General features: G+C 37.1%; 2 protein-coding genes across 3 annotated transcripts; one reads left to right on the forward strand and one right to left on the reverse strand.

Annotated features, from left to right (window-relative positions):
- Nucleotides 1-900: 900 nt before the first annotated feature.
- Nucleotides 901-1,709, reverse strand: LOC126786030 (histone H2A-like). The gene is made up of 2 exons (XM_050511731.1): nucleotides 1,419-1,709; nucleotides 901-1,306 (listed from the first exon to the last, which is right to left on the reverse strand). The coding sequence occupies exons 1-2, from the start codon at nucleotides 1,629-1,631 to the stop codon at nucleotides 1,049-1,051; spliced, it is 471 nt and encodes a 156-aa protein (XP_050367688.1). The 5' UTR covers nucleotides 1,632-1,709; the 3' UTR covers nucleotides 901-1,048.
- A 9,421-nt stretch (nucleotides 1,710-11,130) lies between these two features.
- Nucleotides 11,131-15,259, forward strand: LOC126786025 (uncharacterized). 2 transcript variants are annotated; one of them, XM_050511727.1, is made up of 8 exons: nucleotides 11,131-11,279; nucleotides 11,936-12,054; nucleotides 12,151-12,252; nucleotides 12,586-12,673; nucleotides 12,907-12,988; nucleotides 13,140-13,209; nucleotides 13,308-13,385; nucleotides 14,914-15,259. In XM_050511727.1, exons 2-8 carry the CDS (start codon nucleotides 11,944-11,946, stop codon nucleotides 14,974-14,976), a joined length of 594 nt encoding a protein of 197 aa, XP_050367684.1. In that variant the 5' UTR covers nucleotides 11,131-11,279; nucleotides 11,936-11,943; the 3' UTR covers nucleotides 14,977-15,259. The 2 variants fall into 2 exon arrangements, with proteins under 2 accessions (XP_050367684.1, XP_050367683.1); XM_050511726.1 differs by having other exon boundaries at nucleotides 13,296-13,385; nucleotides 14,914-15,253.
- Nucleotides 15,260-15,291: the final 32 nt, after the last annotated feature.

Below are 15,291 nucleotides of genomic sequence, written 5' to 3' on the forward strand. Positions count from 1 at the left end.
TCCATCACAAATTAGCTCAATAGAACTCATGTAACCTAACAGCAATACCCCTATACAGATAGCTCACACAAACTTTCTCTAACCCATCAAGAATCAAATCAAGCACTTTATCCTCCACAACAACTCACTGTTCTTTCCAAGAATTAATGCTCAACAACACCAATATGATATAGAACGCAATAAAAACAATAAAACTGTGTAGATTGGAATTTGCTTGAGAGTAGCAAAAAGAAATAAGAGTAAAAACACTTTAAGCATTCATAAAACCAACTAGGGCTGTTAACGATTCCAAAACGACACAAAAAAATAGAACCGTAAACCGAACCGTATTACTTAAACAGTTCGATTTTTACATTTTTAAGAATAGAAACCGTCATGATTCCAGTTCCTAAATCAATATGTTTAGTTCCTTCTGGTATCTGATTTCCTGAGCTAAAACTTGTATCAACAGCAATAGTTCCTCGTGATTATCGCAATATGTAAATGCACTAATGTAGAAGACTTGTAAACGTCACATAGTTTGATCAAATAATGAAACTATAAAAATGTTAAACAAAATCATTCTTCCATAAAAAGTTACAAATCACAAACCAAAACATATAATATTAATTACAAATTGCGACTTGCGACTTGCACTAGGGTTTATTTACTAAATTCACATAAATATCTAATCTAACGAATCAGTATTATTTACATTTAATATCCAACAATTCTTATGTATTTTGACTCTTACAACCAAATCTACTCGACCAAACCACACCGCCCTTAAATGATTCAGTCCCATCAGGACCAAGCCCGACTAACAACCCTAAAACCAACACATCCACACAAATCACAAAAACAGGGGCTTCCATTGATAAAATCCTAGACATCCTAAAATTGACAATGAACAACACCATGTAAGAACAACAAAAGCTTCAATTTTCATTGAAATTTTTTCGTGCCAATAGCAAAAACAAACACCTTAGATACCCAGATTTTCATCATTACATACAACTCCATCAGATCCAAACTAAACCCTAAGCACCCAGAAAACATTCACAGAAACTTAAGCAGCCGCCTTCTTGGGAGACTTGCCGGCCTTGGATGGCGACTTGGGCTCCTTGGGAAGTCCTCCGGCCTTCTCAACCTTATTCTTGGGCAGCAGAACTGGGTTGATGTTCGGTAGCACACCTCCATGAGCAATAGTAACTCCGGCCAGAAGCTTCCCAAGCTCCTCGTCGTTTCTCACAGCCAGTAACACATGCCTTGGTATGATCCTGTTCTTCTTATTGTCCCTTGCTGCATTTCCAGCCAACTCCAGCACCTGAATCCAAAAACGCACAAACCAAAATTAGATCAAAACCTCAAGGACAGAATCGGAATAATAAAATCTTAAGAAAAATGGAAAATGAAGAAGGAATTTGGGATGAGCTTACTTCAGCAGCGAGGTACTCAAGCACAGCGGCCAAGTAGACCGGAGCTCCAGAGCCGACACGCTGAGCATACCTGCCCTTCTTCAAGTAGCGGCCGATTCTGCCGACCGGAAATTGGAGGCCGGCTTTGATGGAACGAGTCACGGCCTTCTTCCTTGGACCACCGCCCTTCCTTCCGGCGGCGCCCTTCTTGATCTTACCACCGCCAGTCTCCATTTCAAGCGAATCTGAGCACTGAATCTGAGACCCTTTTGAGAGAGGTTGACGAATGTGAGAGAGAAAGAGATTTGGAGATTTATACGGACAGTGGATTTGAGAATTGGTTTGGAGGGGTTGGGTTTTATAGAGGGGTGGTTTATTCATTTCTTGTATTTGTTGAGAGGATTCAAGAGGTTGGGAGAGAAGTGGCCGTTGGATTGGGGTGTAATCTACGGTTTTGGGACGATTGTGTAGCGATCCGCGTGAAAAGAAATGGGCCAATGGGGAGCGAGCACCGCGTTTTGGTTTTTCTGCTTTTTGGGTTTTTGTGATTGAAAGGGTGTGACAAGGCCAATTGTTTTCCCGCTAAGATTTTTGGGAAATTTTTTTCAAATTTTAACGGCAGATTTTTCAATGAGGATTATTTTAGAATTATAGTGGTAGAGGTAATCTACATATTTTCATCCAATTGAAAATCTTCAAAATATTTATAAATGTAATCTACCTATATAATAATCATAACGGTTCATATTTGACATATTTAATTTGTCTACTAACCAACTTTATATTATGATAATAAATAAGTGGGCTTAAAAATTATATAAGTGTTCCGGAATAATTATTATTCTACCATTATGTGTGTCTTAATCTTATTAGGTTTCTTGTTATAGATAGATTCACATCTCTGTAATAGATTAGGACTCCAAATCATACGGGATTATGGTTATGTAATGTCTATATATAGGTCTCATTATCAATCAATAAACAGTTACGTTATGTTCAATGACATTGTTATTATTCTCGTTTTGTTCCTCCTCAAACACGTTATCATGCACTTTGCTCTATAGTGTCTGAGCGACGAGGTCACCACCACCATAATATTAAATCCCAACCCTCAAATCTTATGCTCCGGCAGCCTTTTCTTCCTTGTGGCATGGCCGGAAAAGTTGAGCAACCAACAAATTATTGTCGGAAACGAAAAACAATCAGAAAAACGAAGTTGATAAGGGCACCCACATATTTGATCTGGACACCCCATCTTCTTCCTCCGCCTCCATTTTTTACGCACAACAGCTGCCCCGTCGATCTAGCAGGACGGACCCAAAATCGAGGACGCCTCCATGCGACTTGCATGTGACGACCCAGATCCCGGCGACGCTCTCTTTTCCCGTCACCTTGATGCACGATACACAACACATTGATGTCGTTCGCACCGCCCTTCACAGACTAGATGTCGTCGAATTCCCTTAACCCGACAAGTCTCAAAGCTCCTCCGGCGCCCTTGAATTCAACGCACCGCTTTGCAGTTCTCGATCCTTGTCAAGCCTTCCCGATGCCTTGCGCTTCAGACATCCCCACGCTTCCCGGCGGTCCAGCCATGCCCTGGTTATGTAGATCCATAACCCGACCCGATTCTCTCAAGCCTGACCCGACCCGACCTACCAATATCAGCCCAAATAATCTTTGGGCCTTTACACTTACTTTTTTTCCTTTTTCTCTATTTCATGATTTAATCATTTTCTTTGCACGTTTTAGTTACTAACTAAGTTTCACGTGCTCTTATAGGAAAAAGATCATTTGTCGTATCATAGTGATGACATACATATTAGAGATAGACATTATTTTAGCAATCTGTACATTGTTTCAAGCGTATCCTCAAGAGATTTATATGTCATCAATACGACGATCAAAAACTGACGATCGATTTTCACAACAATTTAATTATATGCGGTCTATTTGGGAGACCTACAAGTATGTTTTTCTTAAAGTTGTTATTTTTGAACATATATATATATATATAATATCGTGCGCTATTACCTTCTTCATGTCTCATTTTCGGCCTTTCTTATATCGCCGATGAGACCAAAGAGGGATATGATTCCCCTCTTGGTCGACGTTTTTCGTGTGACGGTCCTGAGGGAGTCACGTTATTATTTAAAGGGAAGAAATCGATTTCGTGTGGTTGTCTGAGTACACCGTTGTTTTGGGTGCGATCATGAGAATCGCAGATATACATCGATTATTTTGTGACCATATACATCACAACTCTTCTAATTCTGGTTACATACTTGAATAATTTCGATTATTCGAAACCTATACATCCCTCGTTTCTTATGGATGCGTCGCTATCGTGACTGTTATTTGAATGTTTAAGTTTTTTTTTTTAAACTCAGGTCTATAAACGATAATTCCAAGGTCTACGTACTCATTTATCTGAGTTGAAATTCATTACTCTGAAGCAGCACTATTTATTGACAAAAGATCCCAAAAATAACAAATTATATGGGACACACTTAACATGGTTCAATAATCGTCTATGACATTGTATTACCAGAGTGGACCTTGATGCATGTTCCACATCCAAGAAATACATGCCATTTTTAGCACCTATATTTATTTCTTGAGGGAATTTTGGAGATGGAAACGTAACATTCTTCCATTCTCAAGTAAGCAAATTTTTGAGCCTCAGGCTAAGGCTCTGCTCGATCCGATATGCAAGATTTTGTTGCTACCGACTTTTGATTAGTTAATCTATTTTGACTATGTCTTTTGCTTACTATTTTTCAAGTATGACGTTGGCATTGCCATGTTTCTTACTCGATTTTGTTGCTACCGACTTTTGATTAGTCAATCTATTTTGGCTGCATCCCCTCCGTCACAGGAGCTTGTGATGTCTCCCGTGTTTTCTACTGCCTCCATGGCAATCTCTAAGGCTCATCTCTTGTTTTACAAAGCTTGTGCTCTTGCTAAATTTCAAGGAAGTCCTTCATTTGATAAGGCTCCAACCGAGAACATTATATTCTTACAAAGTATTTAAGGTGACATTAGTAGACCCTATCCAACCGAATGCGGACATTTTTATGGTATTTTTATGGTATAGGTTAAGAGCATCGACGCGTTGGTCACACGTCGCTTTACTATCCACAAGGAATGTTGCATTTGCTAAGTTTTTAGCTATGATCATCATACTAAGGGCTCACCACCCTTCCCATCCTTTCAAATCTATTCGATTGGATACTGTTGGAGCGTTCACCTAAAGCGGGCCTTACGGGCTTTTGTGGGCCGGACCGGGTCGGGCCTTGCGGGCTTGTATTGGAAAAAAATATGTTACTCTAATTTAAGGATTTGAAACAATTAAATAATTATTAGAAAATATTCTTTAAAAAAGTCACAAATAAATTATAGTTTTGAAATATTGTCGATCGATACCAATAGATGTGATCGATATATATATTTAGGGAATATGTAAAAATTTCATCCAATTCGGACCTCGTTTAACAGTCGGAATTTTCGGTCAAGTAAAAAAAAGATGCGTTTTCACATAATAAAACCCCATTGACCGGGACTTTGCGAAGTGTGTTTTCTCGTTACGACCACGCACGATTGGTGACAAAAATTAGGTGATTTCAAATATGTAAACATATTTCCACATTCGCATCTTGATAATGGGTCCCCCCTTATGACATATTAGTGTTGTTTTTGATTTACCGGAAATTCCGACGGTCAAACGGGTTCCGAATTGGATGAAATTTTAAAATGATCATTACATATATATAATGATCATATCGTATGGTGTCGATCGATTCCGAGAAGTTTCCTTCATATAGTCGCTTCATAATGCGATAGTTTATTATAAATCTAATATAAAGGTTATAATACATTAGTAGACACTTCGGCGATCGAAAACTCCAATTCAAAATATGGTCGTTCGACACTAGTAGATGTGATCGGTATATATATTTAGGGAACACGTAAAAATTTCGTCCGTTTTGGACATGATTTGACCGTTCGTACCAACGGTCAACTAAAAAATAGGCGTTTTGACATATTGAAACCGCATTGACCGGGCCTTTGCCAAATAGATTTCTTCAGTGTGACAGCGCACAATAGGTAAAAAAATTAGGTGATTTCAGATATGCAAACGGCTGTCGACGTTCGCATATTTGTAATAGGTCCTCCCTTAGAGCATATTAGTGATGTTTTTGATTTACCGAAAATTCTGACTGTCAAACGAAGTTCGAATTGGATGAAATTTTTACAGGGTCACTAAATATATATACAATCACATCGGCTGGTGTCGATCGATCCCGAGAAGTTTCTTTCATATAGTCGCTTCATAATGCGATAGTTTTATTATAAACCTAATATAAAGGTTATGATACATTGGTGGACGCTTCAGCGATCAATAACTTCAGTTAGAAATATGGTCGGTCGATACCAGCAGATGTGATTAGTATATATATTTAGGGAACCCGTAAAAATTTCGTCTGTTTTGGATATTGTTTAACCGTCCGTACCTACGGTAAAAAAAAGGTGTTTTGACATATTAAAATCCTAATTTACGGGGGCTGTGCCAAATAGGTTTCCTTAGTGCGACCGCACACAATCGGTGACAAAAATTAGGTGATTTCAGATATGCAAACGACTTTCGGTGTTCGCATTTTGGTAATGAGTATTCTCTTATGACATATTAGTGTTGTTTTTGGTTTACCGGAAATTCCAACGGTTAAACGAGGTCCGAATTGGATGAAATTTTTACAGGGTCACTACATATATATACCGATCATATCGACTGGTGTCGATCGATCCCGAGAAATTTACTTCATATAGTTGCTTCATAATGCGATAGTTTTATTATAAACCTAATAAAATATGTATGTATAATATTTTATTATTTGGCGGGTTTTTACGGGCCGGGCCGTGCGGGCCTTACGGGATTTGGTGGGCTGGGCCGGGTTTCACACCTCTGATTTAAACTCGGCCCTCTACCCACGGAAGCGGGCTTTAGCGGGCTTTTCCGCGGGGCCCGGTAAAAACCCGTCGGGCTTGTGGGCCTTCGCGGGTTAAATAATGAGGCATATACCGTTGTTAGAAGGAGATATGGAATCCTCTCATTCCAGTTTTAACGCCAGGAATTGACGTGGTATGGCCCTATGTCTCATTAAGATCATGCACTACTCAAAGTGAGCAAATGTGCAACGCATTATTGACCTCCATAAAGTCAAAGATTCGATGCTAAATGACTTTACCGATATTGCGAAAGTGACGAGATCACACATAAATGTTGTGAAGTGTCGGTAAGGTTGAGACTCTCAATATATGAGAGAATTTCATATGACCTGGTCCTAGCACCTTTGACACCATCCCTGACAGTGGGAAGGAAGTCGGCGATGCTACCGTCGTACGCTGTGGTGTTGTCGGCGCCCGTGGTATTACACTACATAACAAAGGCGGCAAACACAAAGATGGACTAGTAAGGGTCATAGCTTCGGTCTTGGCTCCTACCTAGATGAGGGGGAGACCTTTATTCTGTGGAATCAAAACCAGAAAGAAGTGAGGTGCGTACGCACAAGTATTTCGCCTATCATCAAGAGATATTTTCTAAACATGTGTATCAACTAAGTTTTTGTGGGACGCTACAGACTCCTTTTGTTGATGTTAGAGAATAATATAAATCTCTCAAATTGATTGTATAAAGCGCTCACGTGTGTTTAATGGATTGATGTCTCATGATTGATAATGTATTCACTTATGCTCTTATTCCGCTGTAAAGTATCAACGATGAGCAACTTGACCGAAATGGAAAGAATCAATACATGCTGAACTAGACTTGTTATGTTAGTCATTGTTCATAAGTGTAATGAGAAAGATGAAGTCATGCGATATTTGCAGGACTTATGGCGCAAAGATTGTCTCATTATCCTAGTATTGACTACGATGAGTTATATTCTCTTGTAATGGATATGATTGTTTTCCGCTACTTAATCAATAGTAGTGTCCATGAAAACTGATTTGCAGCATATGATAGTGGTCATAGAATATATGTAAATGCCTCCAGACCACAGAGAGCTTATGTAATAAGATTGCGACGTTCGAGAGAACGTAGTACAATCGGTTGCAAGAACTTATACCCATATGTGTTCATATGAAAGCTAATTCTAGATTCTCGATTCCGTTTAAGTAAAGATGATGAGGAGATTCAATGAGCTATGGTTACATGCATGTAAGTGTCGTTGGGACACTATTACTTTCATTATGATGTGATTAATTATGCGCATATGCATCGTCATTGGACTTGCATTGCTCCTTTGACATGGGTTTAGTTCTACACTTCGTGAACCAACACAAATTCTATCCACAACAACGCCGCCAGCAGCTCCAGCAACATCAATATACGCCTTGGTGCAGTAGTCGACACTGGCAGCATAGAGGATGCATACAGTTCCGTCTCTGACCAAAATTAGTCATTCATTGGTCAATTCCCCCATTCATTCGTGAAAGACACATTAAATATGACAAATCAGAATATGTCCAATTTCGTAAGTCAACTTCAACGAGACCTACAGAACAGTTCGCTCAATGAAATATGGTGAATTTGGTACTATTGGAAAAGGTCTATGTGTCTACTTTCCAGGGACATCAACCATTTGTTCATAGCTATCGTATTGAGTGTGTTATGGCCGTTTTAGCAAAATAGGACAATTCTTTCTGGGAAATTTGCAAGTCAGTCAACTTCGACAAAGCACTATGAACTGCTCCGATCGAATTAGGTTGTGAACTTTATATCATTGGAAAGCCATGGGTGTATACTTTCCATAACATTTTACTGTTTGCTGATACCTATTATGATGAAGAAGTTATGGTTGTTTAAGTGAGTGAAGGTCATTCTACCCGAGAATCTGATTTTCATTGCAAACTCTTGTTATGCAATCTTGTTTCCTAAGATCTAAGTTTGGCTATGTATAGCATGTATGATCTAAGGATATGTGGCGAGATTAATGATTAATCATTAGCCCAAGACTACGTTTGAGAAGCTAGTAATGAACATTGTATACGTTGTTCTTTGTACTCCATGATTAAGGCACTAATCAGGAGGAGTTATTTCATAGGCTTCAGGAGGAGTCTTCCTCACATGATGTTATCAAATGTAGATGGTGTTTTGTGCTATTTTCCCTTCGATCAAGCTTTTATTTTTACCCAAGAGGTTTTTATTTTGCTTGATAAGGTTTTTATCGAGACAACGATGTGTGCACCATGCAACCTAAGCATGCGACACAAGGGAGAGTGTTATGGGATAATTATTATTCTACTCTTGTGTGTGTCTTAGCCTTTTTAGGTTTCATGTTAGAAATAGATTCGCATCTCTGTAATAGATTAGAACTATGAATTCTACGGGATTGTGGTTATGTAATGCCTATATATAGGTCTCATTATCAATCAATAAACAGTTACGTTATGTTCTATTACAATATTATTATTCTCGTTTCGTTCCTCCTCAAACAATAAGTAATATATATAAGCCTAAAAATAAATAAACATAGTGAGATATAAAAATGTGATCAAAAAGTATATCTAATTAATCATTATTTAGATAATCTTAAATATAGGTGTGTAGGTTATCCCTACTACTATGAAGCGAACAACCAAAGTTTCACCAAATTGTGAACTTCCGGATCAATCCCTCTGTTAGAGACTCTCACAAAAAACAACTAGGGCTATGATGGTAAAAAATAGAAAATGAAAAGAAATTATATTATGTACATGTTGAGGAAAATTGAGAGAGCACATATATACTCACTCAATAACCACCCACTTTCTCATTCTCATATCATTGTGTGTGCAGTTTCTAGTCTTCTAATTAAGGGTACAGTAAAAGGAGAAAAATAAGATTAGGATTCAGTGTGGATTTTATGCTTTTAGGTGCTGCTCATATCCACCATTTTATTATTGTTTTACGTTATTGGGTTTCCAGTTTGGGCTTAAGATTAAAATCTCCGACAACAAATGGTTATGAGCATTTTGTGTTTCAGTAACCAACCACACCATGCACACATCTACAAACCATAAGAGTGTAATTGTGACTTGGGTCCACCTGTGTGGGATAATTGTTCAAATAAATATATAAACTTCACATTTTTGAATGTACAATAATTTACATATGTATTTTCCTATTGTGCTTCGAGTACACATACCAGAGCGGAAAAAGAAAAAGAATCTCTCTATTACTTTGAGAAGAGAATCGTTGGTTTGACCGACGGACTACGTGGGAAATACGAGATCTAGGCAAGCCGCTACACCTTAGGTGCCTTTCCCTTTTTCGATAGAATAACTACTTATGTTTTCTTAGATAGCGGTCGATCGGTTCGCATCTATGGTCAATCACTAGGTCTGCGGATCTATTCTTCTATACGATAAATTGCCATCTCGTAGCACCACCACGACCTACGACATGTTCGTGCTCTTTTGAGTATTAATAATATGTCCTCAACTTTATGGTATTTCCGTTTTTATTAAAAATGCTTATTTGAGTCAACCACTTAACCCCAACAAAACTCTAAGAAGCCTCTTTATAAATAACGTTTGTTACATGTCGAAATAAGTTTTTTTAAGGAATGTCAAAATAAGTTTAAATTCAACAACTTATATAAACACATAGCCATGATAAAGAAAAAAAGTAAAAATATGACATGCTAGAAATATCAATCATTCTCATCACATCATCAAATAAATTACGTCATAATCTTAAAATTATCCTCTTCTCGGACTCCTGTTCTTTTGAATCAACGCAAACTAAGTGAATTTAAAACTATTGTATGCTTAAACGTGTTGCAACAAAAGTAAAAAAGAAAAGAAAAGGGAAGGAACTGATTTGGAAGTCCCTAAGTGCTCCGTGGAAATAAGATCTCTCTAGGGTTTATAGAAAAACTTTCGTCTTCGACTGTGTGTTCATTAACGTTGTGGGACTCGGTTGGGTGGTGGCTCCTTTGGAGGCAACCAACATTGACGTTAGGTGATGTCCTCTGACGTCGGAATGCGGCGACGATTCAGTGGCAGGATTTTGGGTTGGCTAATCTTTGGAGGTCCATGGTGGTGGGCTTGGGCTCTTATTGGGCCTAAGTTTGGGTTAACTAGTGGGTTGTGTGGGTGGGCTTGAGTTTTTTTTTGGCTTATGTCTATTAATTTTGGTGTTTTTTTCTTTTGTCGTCCTTTGTCCTTGAGTGAGGGTTTAGGGTGTAGGTAAGCAAAGTTTGGTTGTGTCGTTGGATGAGCCATGTTTGTGGTGCATGTTACCTCTAGGGACTATCTAAAAATCGGTTTTTTATAGGTGTCAATGTAATGAGAATGATTGTCTTTATAAATGAGACGGAGGTTTTGATATGTAACGCAACTGAAATTGTTTTCTTCTTGAGATTGACGGTGAGTAGGTATCAACTACTTTTAGAATAGTTTTGATTGATTCAGGATTTGACTTTCTTAGTTCATGTCTATAGTTTTTGGCGATAATTCGGTGATTAGTAGTATTAGTAGGAATGAGCGAAGAGAACGTAGTCCCACCGGTGATTGTTCATGTAATTGTAAATCTTATTTCGGAGTGAGCTGTATTTTTTTTCTCAAAAAAAAAAAAACGCGTTGCAACCAACAATAAGCTAAATGTGCTGGGCCTATTGGGCCACGACCTATTACCTATCACATACTGGGCTTGAACTTCACAAAAGAAAAGATTGAATGCAGCGGACAACGCCGCCTCCCACCTACGCGGCTACGCCCACTGCTGAATTCTTCCAGTTGAGCCAAAGAGGGGGTGTTTCATCAAGCTTCTTGCGGTCGTCTTTTATCAGTTCTTCATATTCATCATCTTGCCCTACTATAATCTCTCAGGCAATTGTAAGTAATTTTGAGTTATTGCTCAACGACTCTCTGTACATTTGGGGAAACCGTTTAGGGTTTAGCACTTTACAAATGCTTGGTTGCTTCAATGGGTAGTTAAATTTAGAGGTCTCGTGAGTGTCTTCATGTCTTGGTCATAGTTTATTCGGTTCTGGTTAGCAGGCAATTTTAGTACTTAGTTCAGTTAGTTGATTTGGAACTAGAAAGATTGTCAAACTTTTAGTACTTATTTGAAATTTTGAGATGGCCCAGAACAAGATTCTTATATGGATGGTCGAATTAGATTAACAGTAGAAAACTTTGCTTAGTTCTTGAAGCTGAATAATGTTTTGTTGTACTATGTGCAATGGGGGCCTTTCTATATACTTTTTCCCCTTAAGGTTCAATGCTTAATGCTATTAGCTTTTGTTCTTAACACTATCTAATTATTTAGAAGACGAATTTACTTTATCACACCAGGAGTTTGCTTACAGAATTAAAAAATAAAGATGAAACATTTGTATAAATGTCCTTCTTCCCCTTTTTTATGAACAGTCCAAGAGATTCTTTGAAGTATAGGTTTTTTTTTTCCTAGGCACTTGTTTTGCATATATTTACTTCTTCCTCAAACTGACAATTTCCAATCACATGTTTTTGGGATCTATATCTTGAAGAAAACCCAATGTTCTACCTCAGCCGAATCGAGCACACTCTGCGTCTGCCTCCCTCTCTGCTTAGTTATCGTCTACGAGATGCAGTTAAGGGAGAGCTTGAAAAGATTTTCTTAGATAAGGTTCGCAGTGTTATATACTTGTATAGTCTCAAATTGGAGTTTGAGTTATGCCCTTTATATCACATTCATACTTCTTTCTTTAATAATCTGCTGTAGGTCATCTCGAATTTGGGACTCTGCATTTCTGTCTATGATATTGATATAGATGACATTAAGGATATGTTCATCTTACCAAACGATGGTCATCCAACTCTAAAGGTATATATACATTTACTTATATTTTATTTTTTGCTCCATAAGAATGTACTGTTTGCAATTTTTTTATTCATATCACATACCATTTTTGTTGATACGAGATCTATCCTTGTAGTTTTAAAAAGCATTTTGCTGTTATGAGTTCTCAATATTTTTGTTATTGTTTCTTCATTCTTAAACTTTAGACGTCCCTAATTTGTTTAAATTCTAGATGTGTTGAGCACAGCCATGTGCTTTCTTAGTATCTTCTGAGAAAAAAAAAGATATACTATGTCTACCTTGTCCAACAATTCTTATTTTTGGAATAAACTAGTAAGATGTTTTAGTTATTGGCAGGTGAACTTCACCATGATTATGTTTCGTCCATTTGTGGGAGAGATAATTACAGCCAAAGTCATAGAATCTACTGCTGATGGTTTACGTTGTAAGTCATTTGTCCGATTGTTTTGACTGACTACTCGATTATTCTTTTGTGTCTCTTTGGTCCAAGCAATTCACATCTGATTGTTAATAATTTCTAAATACAGTTTCTGATCTTGAAAATTCAAATGCTGCACTGAGGCATGTATAGTGAGAATTATGAGTACTGAAGAGTCACCAATATGAATTAATTTCTAATTGTTTTCAATATCCTGATTTTGATTTTGTTAATGGCAGTGTCACTGGGATTTTTCGATGATATTTATATACCTATTCATCGTTTTCCTACACCATTCTTCAAGAAGGGTAACTCAAAAAAGTAGGTGCTGGTATTTCTATGTTGGTCTGATTAATATACCTATAGAGTTTGAAAAGATTTTTATGTTTGGTTCTTACCTTTGGTTAATTCTTTTAATAAATTTTATGTTTTTTTTTCTCATTTTATTTTTAACATGGTATTATAACTGCAGGAATGTCGTGTTATGGTTTTGGAAGCCTCCTGATTCTGATGAAGAATATCCAATTGATTTGAAGGACCAGGTCATATTCATGTTTAAATCTATTCATATACATGCTTAGCTTTGCGGAGTGCAAGTGTATGCTGACATATAGTTACAAACTAACAGGTACGATTCCAGGTTGAAAGTGTGAACTATCCTAAAATTCCAATTGAGCAGCCAGAAAACTCAAAACCATTTGCCCCTATGGAGGTTAAAGTAAGTTCATCTTTTGAACCTTATCGTAAGACTGTTGCTGAATATCTAGCTGTACACTTCCTTGCTATTAGTTGTCTGCTATTCTTCGAGTGAACTTTGTAGATATGCCACTTCCTAAAATATTTTTCTTTGAAAACCGAGTGTCACCTGCAAGAATCACACGTGCCAGTAGGAGGTTGAGTCACGAGTATGCCATTTAGGCTATAACCTCGTATTGGCTTTTTCCTGAGGTGGCTGCCATTGTTACATGCTCTATCTTATTTTCCAAAAAAAAAAAAAAAAAAAAACCCATTGCTGCAAAAATTCCCACTAATATGCCAATGGAAATAAAACTTGATCCATTTCTTGTATGGTAATAGTATTTGTTTTTTCTTTCAAGCCGATGAAGAAAAAAAATGAAATCTTAGTTCCAATTTTTCTTCTTCTCACCTGTTATTTGCTATAAATTGTTAGATTTTATCAGTTTTTGTTTATCTGTATGTTAGATTTTACTGTTTTAAAGGTCCTGGGGCGAGATACTTTTGTGTTCAGTTATTTCTATTAACTATGTAGGCTTTAGCTGGTGGACTTTCATTTACTTATACACTATGCTTTTCTATTCTACTTCACGAAAATTATGGTATGTTGGCCATCACTGGATATGAATATATGATTCGGGTCTCGGTTATGAAAGAACTGGGTTTGGGTAATGACATTTGGTTGCCATAAATTATATTGGTCTGCCTCTAGAATTTCTGTGTGCTTGCCATGCATTTCCCCTCTGTATCATTAAACTTCAATAGTTTAACCATAGTAAGTTCCTTGACACACAAAGACAGTTCTAATTGCCTGTTAGGAAGTTTTCCTGGTGTAGTTAATATATTTTGGACGTAATGTATCATAGTTGGTTCAACTTGGTTGTTCATGTGTGTTAGTACATTGATTAGATCCGTAGCTTATGATTCATTCTTTTCTTATCTACATAATTAGTTTATGATTTCAAGAAAGGAATTTTGCAATTGATAGAACTCGAAAATGTTATTTTATATATCACTTTAAACCTTCTACTGTAGAAGAATAATGGCAATTCAGGTAGTCAGATATTATTAGAAGAGGTCTACTATATGGTGATGTTGATATCTGATTGGCCGTAGTCAAATTGTACCTTTTCTATCTCTTCTGGTTTAACCAGGTACATCAATGTCTTGCATCACCTGTGTTATATATGTATATACTCTTGTGTTTAATAATATATATCTCAATATCAGATGTCACATGAAACGTCCATCTCATTTGATAATTTACTATTGATCCAAGTATTGTCACAGTTCTAGATACTAAATGTAGAACTGGAAACCTCATGTAGATTACAATATGATTGACATATATCCATCTTTAGTTTGCCAATTGAATTGGGTTGTCATCAATGGTTTGAGCGTGAGGTTTTTTTTTTATCTTTGTGAAAGTCAAGCTGGTCAAACTTTTGGGCAGTATTACATGATAGTTATTTTTCTGTTTATTTGAACGGACGCCTATGTTTACCTTGCAGGGGGCGATTGATTTTGATGGTTTAGGGCCTGTTCTTTGGTGGAAAGAGGTTGAAGAAGCTTAAGCAAAGGCAAGCTAGTTCTTAATTACAGTTGTAATCTTTCTGAGACAAATTTGGCAGAACATGTAAATTCCCAATTATAGATGGAACTTGAACCATTTAGTTTCTGATTCAAGAGGAGACTAATTTTTTATATTACAAGCTTATTCTATCATACTCGATTTTTGTAAAGTACCAGCCTGCATGTTTCCTTGTATACCAAATCGTGGAACTGCATAACCAATTTGTAGACCCGAGAGTTGGCCAAGTTTTTAAATATCGCATGACATTTCCTTTATAATTAAATGTGGCAAATGTTTTGTCTGATTTCATTAGCTT

Source organism: Argentina anserina, chromosome 3, assembly GCF_933775445.1.
Source record: "Argentina anserina chromosome 3, drPotAnse1.1, whole genome shotgun sequence".
Taxonomy (NCBI): Eukaryota; Viridiplantae; Streptophyta; class Magnoliopsida; order Rosales; family Rosaceae; genus Argentina; species Argentina anserina.

Bases quoted from the DNA above. Each gene is read 5' to 3' on its own strand.
- LOC126786030 (XM_050511731.1), bottom strand. From the start codon at position 1,631: ATGGAGACTGGCGGTGGTAAGATCAAGAAGGGCGCCGCCGGAAGGAAG. The intron at 1,307-1,418 runs GTAAGCTCATCC...TTTTGGATTCAG, and splicing joins TTGAGTACCTCGCTGCTGAA to GTGCTGGAGTTGGCTGGAAA.
- LOC126786025 (XM_050511726.1), top strand. From the start codon at position 11,944: ATGTTCTACCTCAGCCGAATCGAGCACACTCTGCGTCTGCCTCCCTCT. The intron at 13,210-13,295 runs GTCATATTCATG...ACAAACTAACAG, and splicing joins CAATTGATTTGAAGGACCAG to GTACGATTCCAGGTTGAAAG. The intron at 13,386-14,913 runs GTAAGTTCATCT...TTTACCTTGCAG, and splicing joins TTGCCCCTATGGAGGTTAAA to GGGGCGATTGATTTTGATGG.